Genomic DNA, 11,537 nt, shown 5'->3' on the forward strand with positions numbered 1-11,537 from the left:
TTTCCTAAACGGTTCTACAGTCACAGGGAGAGTGGCTGTCTCCACCAGTTCAGAGGATAATGCATTAGACACTTCCAGACTTTGGTACATGCGTTTAGGGCATACTGGAGAAAAGGATTTACAAGGGTTGGTAAAGCAAGGCCTGTTGAAAGGCGCCAAAACAGGGAAGCTTGAGTTCTGCGAGCATTGTGTACTGGGCAAGCAAACAAGAATCAAGTTTGGTACTGCCATTTGTTGTACCAAAGGGATTCTGGACTACGTTCACACAGATGTTTAGGGACCTTCCAAGAATGCTTCTTTGGGAAGTAAACACTACTTTGTGTCATTCATTGATGATTTCTCAAAGAGAGTTTGGATTACACAATGAAGCATAAAGATAAGGTATTATACATCTTTTTTACATGGAAGAAAATGATTGAGACCCAGACAGGCAGGAAGATCAAGAAGCTTAGATCTAACAATGGCGGCGAATACACATCAGATCCCTTCTTTGAGGTTTGCCGGAATGAAGGGATAATGAGACATTTCACAGTTAGTAGAACGCCACAGTAAAATGGAGTTGCAGAACGCATGAACCGCACTTTGGTGGAGAAAGTCCGGTGTATGCCATCACATTCAGGATTTAGCAAGGCATTTTGGGGCGAGGCATTGAACTATGCTCGTCATCTTGTTAACCGACTACCTACTGCAGCACTTGATGGCAAGACTCCCATGGAGATATGGTCAGGAGTGCCAGCTACTGATTATGATCAGCTACGTATCTTTGGATGTCCAACTTATTTTCATGTTACAGAATCTAAGCTGGATCCTAGAGCCAAGAAAGCTATCTTCTTGGGCTTCAGTGATAGTGTCAAGGGATATAGACTTTGGTGCCCTGAATCAAAGAAAGTTGTCACTAGAAAAGACGTTACCTTTGATGAGTCTACAATGCTGAAACAGGCAAATCCTCAAGAGAATGATGAAGCATTGAAGAAGTCAGTGCAGGTGGAGTTTGAGACTCTAGCGAAGACTGCTTAGACAAGCAACAATCCTGAAGAAGTTTCATTTGACAGCTCTGAAGAAGATTCTAAAAAGAGTTTAGATGAAAATGAAGATCCAGAGGCCCTAGAACAATCAGAACCCATTGCAATCAGAAAAGGAAAAAGAGTTACTAAGCAACCCAGTTAGATGATCGATATGGTGGCCTATGTACTTCCAATCATTGAAGATAATATTCTTTGCACTTTCAAAGAAGCCGTGCAGAATCTAGAAAGTGTCAAATGGAAGGAGGCTATGGATGAAAAGATCGGGTCACTTCACAAGAGCCAGACTTGGGAGTTGGTGCGACTTCCAAAAGGCAAGAAAGCAATTGGGTGTAAGTGGGTTTACACCAAGAAAGAAGGCATCCCAGGCAAAGACAACATCAGATTCAAAGCCAGATTGGTAGCTAAAGGCTATGCCCAGAAGGAAGGAATAGACTACAATGAGGTATTCTCACCTGTTGTGAAGCACACGTCTATTCATATCTTGCTAGCATTGTGTAGCTCGACTTTTCGCGCTCCCTTTCGGAAGAATGAATAGCCTTTACAGTTCGGACTCCACTTGTGTGTTGGTTCTGGTTCTGATTCTGATTTCACAAGTGCAGTGTGAAACAGTGAAAACACAAAAAGAGTCCAAATTCGGCAATTTATTTTGAAAAATCGATGTTTGAATCAAATGCCAAAAAATGGATTGCTTTGCCAAATGTCAGAGTCGCCAACTAAATATTTATTTTGGGAAATTTAGGAAACTCATGACTCGTGCCAAAGGCCATGAGTTTGTCGTTACCAAAGTGTCTTGGTTTGGGAACTTAGGTATAAGAGGGGAAGGTCAATAATTGAACACCCCACTCACCCGATCAAAGATCGGCCTCTACTAATCATGATGTGATTTTTATGTACAATATATGCTCTTGTTCTATATGTAACATACAAGTATAGACTAATTTTATGAAAAATTGGAGCGTTTGATTCCATGTTTGTTTTGAAAAAAATGTTTTGAATATGTATCACTGAAAATGGTGATCTCATATATACATGAATCAAAGTATCTCAATTCAAGTGATTAGCCTTCATCCACAAGTATTCAAACAGGTATATCAAATAAGCAGTTAGCCTCACGGTAGTATGTTTGATATGACAGCAATCACACTTATGCAATATGCTAAAGCATAAAAACTTACCTTCTGTCCGAAGGCGAGTCAAAAGAAAGTAAATAGTTAGAAAAAATGCATGATCATAATTAATGCGATATGGCTAATGCAACACATACAACGTGCAAGTAATAAGCTCGGCTACTAACATGGCATGCGAGTCAATTCAAGGCATGTGATAGAGCATGCATTCAAGCAAAGAGTTTGAATTAGATATTTGAATAATATGATGAGCTGAATTTTTATGCATGCAAAACGAATGGATGCAAGTCATAGAAATGCTAATTTGAAAATATGATGTCCCTAACCTAACCATCATAAGCAGTGAAATAAAAGGGAGAAAGAATGGGGGTTGGAAGACATACAACTTATTATATATTTGTCCTCGCGAAGGAGCGTCCGAATGTCCAAATGTTCGAATAAATAATTATTACAAAACCGAATGAATAATAAATGAAAAAGGCTGTCTAATTTATTACAAGAATTGATGTAAGGCAAGCCTTGACACAATAAACTCAGTATAACGTCCGATCGAATTCAATTAATCATATTGGTTCTTTATATCAGTTGTAATCCGATTTTAACCAATTTTATTAGCCTTTTTTATTACCTTTCCATTTATTTATCTTTTCCCCAGTTTGTGCAAAAGTGATATTTACGTCCACTAAGTCCAAAAATGCAATAAAAAGAAACAAGCATTAACTTAACCCGAGAAAATTTTCTTCGGGGGAAATTACAAAGGAAGAGTCAAACTTATTTACAAGCGATAAGGGATTCCAAGTCAAATTCAAGATGTGCAACAAGGACTAGTCAAACTCAAAAGAGTGATAATGACTTAGAAAAATCCAAACTTGAGTGATAATGACTTGAAATCCAAACTTGATAATAAGTGATAATGACATTTTCCTTGGTGATTTCCAAGGGTCAATTAGTCCCTTAAAAGTAAACACACTGATGAATAAAGAGAAATAAAAAATAAAAGATTGTGCTTTAGTATAAGAACATGTATACATTTGGGGTAGTGAACCTCCAAAGAATTTAAACCGTTAAGTATAGAACGTTTTATGCTTTTGGTAGTAAATCCTCTAAGAGATTAAATCAGTAAGCATAGAACGTTGTATACTTTTGGTAATGAACCTCTTAAGCATAAAACGTTTTATGCCTTTGGTAATGAATCTCCAAAGAGATTAAACCATTAAACATAAAGCGTTTTATACCTTTGGTAATGAACCTCCTAAGTATAAAATGTTTTATGCCTTTGGTAGTGAATCTCCAAAAAGATTAAACTATTAAGCATAGAGTGTTTTATACTTTTGGTAATGAACCTTTGAAGAGATTAAGCCATTAAGCATGGAAGAGTTCCTTTCTTATATTTGAACCACAATCTTAATTTTTCACAACTTTTTAATCGAAATAAGGAAAGAATGGAGGGAGGTTACAGAGATGATTATGCGAAATTGATTAACTGGTTAGTACAAACAAACTTGATATTTAAAACATAAATCATTGAAATAAATTAAACAGCCCCCTAAATAGCATATAATAGTGCTGAAATTAAGTTACAGAAAGCGAGTCAAATTAAATAGCAGGAGGTACTATTCACCGCCGGAGGTACTATTCATCGTTGGAGTTACTATTCACCATCAGAAGTACTATTCACCGCCGGAGGTTACTTTTGGGGAAATGATGAATTTTCTGAGTCACAAACTTTCTTTTGATTACTCTCAAGTGTGTGGAATGCGTTCTCAATTCTCAGTCCAAAATTTGAAATTACAGCTTTAGTGGTTGTTTTTTGAATGGTGTATTGATAAAATGGAAATAAAAATATCAAAGAAAATATTTTATTTTCCCTCCTCTCTTTTTTTCTCTTCAGACTCTTTCTCTCCCCCTATTTTGTTTCTCCTTCTCCACAGACTTTTTTTCTCTGCCTGGCCTCTTCCCTTTTTTTTTTTTTTTTTTTTTTTTTTTTTTTTTTTTTTTTTTTTTCAGACTCCCCCAAACTTGATTGCCTTATATTGGCAAAATATAAGATAATAATAATAATATAATAAACATAATAATAATATAATAATATAAATGTAATAATAATATAAATATATATATACAATCATGATGTTTGATGTCGGTAATTATTATTATTATTTTATAATATATATAATAAAATATATATAATATATATAATTTATAATTTATATCATATAATATAATAATATTAAAATATAATATAATAATATAACTTTTTTTATTATTTTCTTTTATATAGATACAATACATAAAAAATATGAACAAACACATAAAATTAAGAAAAATTACAAAAATACTAAACTAATGAAATATTCAGTATTTTAAAATAATTTGGCCATAATGGTGAAGGTTGGGATTAAAGTTCAAATTCCATCTCTCTTACTGAAGATTCTGTGAGAAACACATTCTAGTTGTCATCATCGGGTAATCAAAAGAAAGCGCCCAAGTCATAGGGCCGGTCAAAATGGGGTGTCTACAGTTGCCCCTCTTTGACAGAGCTTGAAGTCATTTCATGACGTTAGTGAATGTCAAAGCCCCAAGACGACCCTTTTGACAAGGCCGTAAGACTTGGGCAAACAAACAAATGTGCAAATGCAAGTGGTTGAACCAGAATGTTGCCTACGTATCCCGTTTGCAAGGAATCAAACCTATGTAGCTCAGGGGCAAGATGCAGAATGATATGTAAAACATAACTTATGATCATGCAATGAAATGCAAAACATAACTTATGATCATGCAATTAAATGCAATCAAGACAATGATGTGACACTGTATGAAAGCATAAATGTTGAATGTAGTGAATGTGACATCCAAACGCTTCGTCCGCGAGAGGAGGAAAGTGAACTTGAGATCCAAACGCATTTTACACGAGAGGAGGAAAGTGAACTCAAGATCCAAACGCGTCGTACGCGAGAGGAGTATGTGAACTTGAGATCCAAATGCGTCTTATGCGAGAGGAGTATGTGAACTTGAGATCCAAAAGCGTCTTACGCGAGAGGAGTATTTGAGATCCAAACGTGTCTTATGCGAGAGGAGTATTTGAGATCCAAACGCGTCTTACGCGAGAGGAGTATTTGAGATCCAAACGTGTCTTATGCGAAAAGAGTATGTGAACTTGAGATCCAAACGTGTCTTACGTGAGAGGAGTATGTGAACTTGAGATCCAAACGCATTTTATACGAGAAGAGTATGTGAACTTGAGATCCAAACGCGTCTTACGCGAGAGGAGTATTTGAGATCCAAATGCGTCTTACGCGAGAGGAGTATGTGAGATCCAAACGCGTCTTATGCGAGAGGAGTATTTGAGATCCAAATGCATCTTACGCGAGAGGAGGAATATGCTTTCCAAATGCGTCTTACGCGAGAGGAGGAAGATGTTTTCCAAATGCATCTTACGCGAGAGGAGAAAAGATGCTTTCCAAACGCGTCTTACACGAGAGGAGGAATATGCTTTCCAAACGCGTCTTATGCCAGAGAAGGAATATGCTTTCCAAATACGTCTTACACGAGAGGAGAGGTGAAAGGTTTTGACCAAGTAAATGTCACATCCTAACACGTTTCACATGAAAGGAGTAAAAGTAAATTCGAAGTCCAAACGCGTCTCACGCGAATGGAAGAAGGTATGGTAGAATGATTTGTTTCTGACAAGGGGTAATCTCTACATGTAGAAGTCACATATGCCTTTTTTTATTTTTTATTTTTTTTGATCATATTCACAACTTTCCCTATTCTCTAATAGGGTGACAGACTAGGTTGGTTCAGTATCCAGAATTGAGGCACCTACACGCTACCTCAACCTATGGGGCTGCCATACAGATTTCAAGTTGGGAATACACCCCTGGGTATTTAAACCAGACTTTAGTCTCAGAAATTCCAAACCTTTGCATTCTAGGCATCGCCATTCGAACTCTAGTTTCCACCGTCGCAATTGGTCTCCTAGGAACTCATTGCAAACACAGGCAGGTGGCTATACCAGACCTCCTGAAGTCGTTCGGGCATGACAAACACCAAAGGAATTGCACCTCTAGAGGATTTAAGGTCTCCTAGACCTCAGGAGTGCATAAGGTAGTACGATGTTCAAAATAGCGCGATTGATTTGAGATGCACAAGACAGTGTGATGCGTAAGATAGCGCGATTGAATTTGAAATTGATACGCAAGATAGCACGACTGAATTTAAAATTGCACAAGACAGTGCGATGCGTAAGACAACGTGATTGAATTGAATTGAATTGTGACTGTAATACACAAAATAAATTACGACCTATCGGGACAAAAGAAACAAAAACAAAACAAAACAAAACAAAAATAAAATAAAATGCTTTTTTTTTTTATTCATTTTTTTTTCAGATAAATAAAAACCCTTTCTCTTTTTTTCCTTTTTATTCATTATTTTTCAGATAAATAAAAACCTTTTCTCTTCTTTTTTTTCTTCTTATTTTAGATAAACTAAAATTTCAACCAAAACCCCCCTTTTTTTATTTATTTTTATTTTTTATATTTGCTTTGTAGTTTAAACACTGGCTTCAGATAGACTCTTTTCTTTTTGAAAGACTTCTCTTTTGTTTTTTATTTTGCAAAACAATGATCGGGGTTGGACTCGTTAGTTTTATCAAGTGTTATTGTGGATGATCTCTTCTTGCAAATATCTTGTACTGTGTTTGCATATGATGACTGGATAACACTTGCATGATAATCTTTGGAGAACACTTGCACTTGAATTGGTTTATGAATCAGATAATAATATCGACCTGACAAAATGAAAAAACTATAACTTGATAATAAAAGAAACACAATGAAAACAACTTGAACATACTAAAACAAAAGACTTGGTAATAAAACAAGACTCAAAATACAACCACAACATAAGAGGACAAATCCATAACTACAACACAATGTTTGGCCCACCCACCACTAAAGGCTATCATCACTACTCCATCTAAATTCTATAAATGGTACTCCCATAATGTTGTTTCTGGTAGAAGAGCAAGGTTTTACATTTTGCTCTCAACATGGAGATGTTGCCCACCAATAGGCTCCAAGACTAGATAACCACTTTGGATGGCTCGGAAATGATGAACTTTCGAGGTTTCGGCCTAAATGCTCTTTTTCCGTTGAGTCGCACTTCACTGTGCTTTCCATTTCTCCATGCTACTGCTCGGTGCTGGAATCCAATCACACACACATTTCGTTTCGGTTCACAAGAGATGTGTCCGACACTCGAAGAATTTCAAGCATTGATGGAATCTTAACATGATAAAGAAATCATGCTTCAACCCTGTTTTGGCCATGCTCAAGCTTTAGGACAAATGTGTGGGCTTACCTTACACGAAGCTCGATCCTTGGCTCACAATGGGGAACTAGATATTCGAGATTTGATTCGTCGGTTTTCCATCACGGGTGACAAAGATGACCTCCTTTGGCGAGGTTATCGTCAGCATGTCCTTTGCTTATGCTTACTCGCACACTTCCTTCTTGCCCCTAGTCACGGTATAGTTAGCATTAAACTGATTGAAGTAGCCCAATGCCTTAAGAAGGGTAAGAGTTGTATGGGCTTAGTGTTGGCCGAGACTTTGACGGGCTTGGATACTTTTCAACGGGGAGAGACTACTCGATTTGCAGGGAGTCCATTACTTCTCCAGGTATTGTTTCCCACCCTCCTTATTTATGATCCTTATATCACTTGGCATTCAATCTCTTTTTTTTTCTCTCAAAACCCTTTTCTTACTTTTCTCTCGACGTACATCTCTCTATTCTTTCATCTCTCTTATTTTTCATCCCTTTCCCCAGATATGGTTGATGGATAAGCTGAAAGTGGTGGATCCTTGCCCTGAGTACTCGGCCAGGACTTACTTTTTTCGTCCACAGCTAGTGGAGTTCTCCTCAGAGGGAATGTGGTGTGACTAGATGTACAGTAGATCTGCGGCTGACATTGCTTGGCGTAGCCCCTGGCTTAACTTGGGAAAGATGAGTTACAGCATGTCCCGGCAACCGGGTATACAATTGATTGGCCTTACACACTGTGTATTCTATTTTCCATTCAGGTTCAGATGCTAGTTTGGACATGATCAGATTTGTCCAGATGAAGGGATAAAGTACCAAGCTTCATTTCCCATTCGTGGTTCGTACTTGCCTCGGTACCTCAGTGCTTGGAATACGAGAGAATTCCTGGCCCCTGCCCTTACTTTCAATTCCATCCTTCCTGACGAATACTTGGTTTGGCTCGAGGATGAGGAACAGATTAGACCGACCTCGGTTACAGAAACTTCCACAAGCATGAAAAAGAGACGAAGAACTGACACTTGACTTATCTATGCCCCTAGTTTATTGCTTTGTCTTTTCTTTTCAAGTTTTTATGTAAAATCAACTTTGGTTTGGAGAACGTACTTGTGATAAATCAATAAAATTAAAGTGAGTATTGAAAAGTTTCCTTTTGTGTTGTAAACAATACAGTTTTGAGAAGAAAAAACAAAAATTGAATTAAAACTTTTCAAAACATTTTTTTGTTTTGTTTTGTTTTGTTTTGTTTTGTTTTTTTTTTTTTTCCGGAAATGGTCACCACCAGATATATACGGAATTAATCCTAAGACTGTACAGCCCCAAATCAGAAGATCATAACCAAGTCGACAAATGGTGGAGAATGACGGATTGATTAAACCAAATGAATAGGACAGTTGGGTTGAAAAATATTGATGGCCGAACTTCATGATGAAGTTTCCTACGTATCCCAAAGATGAGAATCAGGCCTTACATAGTTCGGAGAGGGTTCACTCGAGTATTTATTCTCTCCTTTTGCACTCTAACTTTTGCCAAGGTTGATCTTTCAGGTTTTTGGCCTTGCGAGCTCAGTTTTTCTTTATTTATAATTTTTGTTTTGTTTTGTTTTGTTTTTTTTATGCTCTAACTTTTGCCTAGGTCGCCTTTTCGAGTTTTCGGCCTAGCGAGCCTCTCAAGGATAATATTTCTTCAACTTGTCCATGTTGATTGGCTGAGAAAACTTCAGGCCATCCAAATCCATAAGAATAATTGTTTCTCTGGACTAGATTGACTTGATGATATAAGGACCAGTCCAATTGGGTCTGAACTTGCCCTTAGGGTCATGGATGGGGGCTCGGTTGTCTTTGCGCACCATGTCTCCTTCCTTGAGATTTCTGGACTTGACTTTCTTGTTAAAAGCCCTCGCAATTCTACGCTGGTAACCTTGGATATGATACAATGTCTACAACCTCCTCTCGTCAAACAACATTAATTCTTCAAATCTACTTTGTTGCCAGTCCGCCTCCGCTATCTGACACTCAACCATAATTCTTAGCGACGGTACTTCAATCTCGATTGGCAAAACAACTTCCATCCCATAAACAAGAGAATAAGGGGTTGCTCCTGTAGATATTCGGATCGACGTTCTGTAACCCCAGAGTGCGAATGGAAGTTTCTCCGGCCAGTCTCTGTAGGTGTCAACCATTTTCTACAAAATTCTTTTGATGTTCTTGTTTGCAGCCTCAACAGCTCCATTGGTCTGCGGCCTGTATGTTGATGACTTATAGAAAGCCACGTTATATTTCTCAAGCAAGTCTATCACCTCTTTCTTGAGATGTGAGCCATTATCTGAGATGATCTCATTGGGCACCCCATCCTGACAAATGATGTTGTTTTTGATGAACTTAGCCACATGTGATGCCTTTAGAATGGCATAGGATTGGGCCTCCACCCACTTTGTGAAGTAGTCGATTGCTATCAAAATGAACTCATGCCCGTTTGACCCCTTTGGCGTGACTGCACCGATAACGTTAATTCCCCAGACTGAGAAAGGCCATGGTGAAGTCATATTGTAGAGTTTTGACGGCGGAATGTTCATGTGATTGGCATGGATCTGACATTTGTGACACCGCTGTACAAAACCAATACAGTCCTCCTCCATGGTTGACCAGTAGTAGCCTTATCTAAGGATTTTCCGAGCTAGCATCACACCATTCATGTGAGCTCTGCACTCTCCTCCGTGGATAGCTTCCATAAGGCGCCTTAATTCTCCTTCCTCAACACACAACTTATGCATTCCCAGATGGCCTCTTTTGTACAACTTGTTTCTGCAAATGATGAATTGGATGGCCAGACGCCGTATTCCCCTTTTGTCTTTGGCACTTGCCCCTGGTGGGTACACGTCTTTGTCCAGGAAATTCCAGATGTCATAATACCAAGGGTTCGTGTCTTGAACCTCATCTATCACGGCGATGGTCTCATACGCTGGCATATACTTCTATTCAATGATGATCAGGCGCATCTTCACTCCAAGCGGAATGTCCACCATGGAGGATAAAGTTGCCAACGCATCAGCAAATCGATTGTTCTCTTTGAGCAAATGCGTGAATGTCAATTTTTCAAACCTCGGAATTAACACATCCAAGGCTTGATGATAAACCTTCATTTTCTCTTCCTTAACCCGCCAATCTCCTTTAGCTTGAGACACAACCAAATTCGAATCTCCGATAACATCCAATCTTACTGCCCCTAGTTCTAGGGCAGTTTCCAAACCAGCAATACATGCTTCGTATTCTGCTTCATTGTTGGATACTTTAAACCGGAGTTTAAAGGCTAGAGGTATGTGTGAATCATAGGGTTCTATGAGCAACACACCGATCCCACAGCCATACTGATTAGACGCTCCGTCAAAGTACATTGTCAATGGTTCCTCTTTTATCTGTAGGATGTCTTCATCTGGGAATAGATACTTCACTGCTTCATCATTTTCTTCTACTGGGTGATCCACTAGAAATTTCGCTACAGCTCTCCCTTTGACTGATTTGCGTGTAACATACTTGAGGTCAAACTCGGAGAGAAGAAGCAACCAACGAGCTAGCTTACCCGTAAGTGCTGGTTTCTCAAAGAGATATTTGATGGGATCTAAGCTCGAAACCAAAATTACAGAATGAGCTAATAGGTAGTGTCTCAACTTCCTCGTTGCCCAAACCAAAGCTAAGGAAGCTTTCTCGAGAGGAGTGTAGCGAGTTTCATATTCTAGTATCTTCTTGCTTAGATAATAGATAGCCTTCTCCACCTTCGCTTCTGATTCTTGCGCTAGCATGCACCCCATGGTTGAATTTGTTACTGATAACTACAAGATCGGTGGTTTTTCCAGTTCTGGTGGCGACAATACAGGAGGATTCTGAAGGTATTGCTTAACCTGCTCGAAGGCGAATTGACACCGATCATCCCATTAGAATTTCTTTCATTTCTTCAACAGACCAAACAGTGGTTCACAAGTCAAGGTTAATTTTGAGATAAATCGTCTTATGAATTGCACCTTATCCAGAAAGCCGCACACCTCCTTTTCAGTCCTTGGTGGTGGC

At 38.5% G+C, this 11,537-nt stretch overlaps 1 protein-coding gene across 1 annotated transcript; it reads left to right on the forward strand.

The window, feature by feature from the left end:
- Nucleotides 1–570: 570 nt before the first annotated feature.
- On the forward strand, nucleotides 571–1,017 carry LOC145803974 (putative mitochondrial protein AtMg00710). The gene has a single exon (XM_082897374.1). It carries the CDS (start codon nucleotides 571–573, stop codon nucleotides 1,015–1,017), a length of 447 nt encoding a protein of 148 aa, XP_082753500.1.
- Nucleotides 1,018–11,537: the final 10,520 nt, after the last annotated feature.

Source organism: Camellia sinensis, chromosome 12 (assembly GCF_055761805.1).
Source record: "Camellia sinensis isolate YWXY chromosome 12, ASM5576180v1, whole genome shotgun sequence".
Lineage (NCBI taxonomy): Eukaryota > Viridiplantae > Streptophyta > Magnoliopsida > Ericales > Theaceae > Camellia > Camellia sinensis.

Bases quoted from the DNA above. Each gene is read 5' to 3' on its own strand.
- LOC145803974 (XM_082897374.1), top strand. From the start codon at position 571: ATGAACCGCACTTTGGTGGAGAAAGTCCGGTGTATGCCATCACATTCA.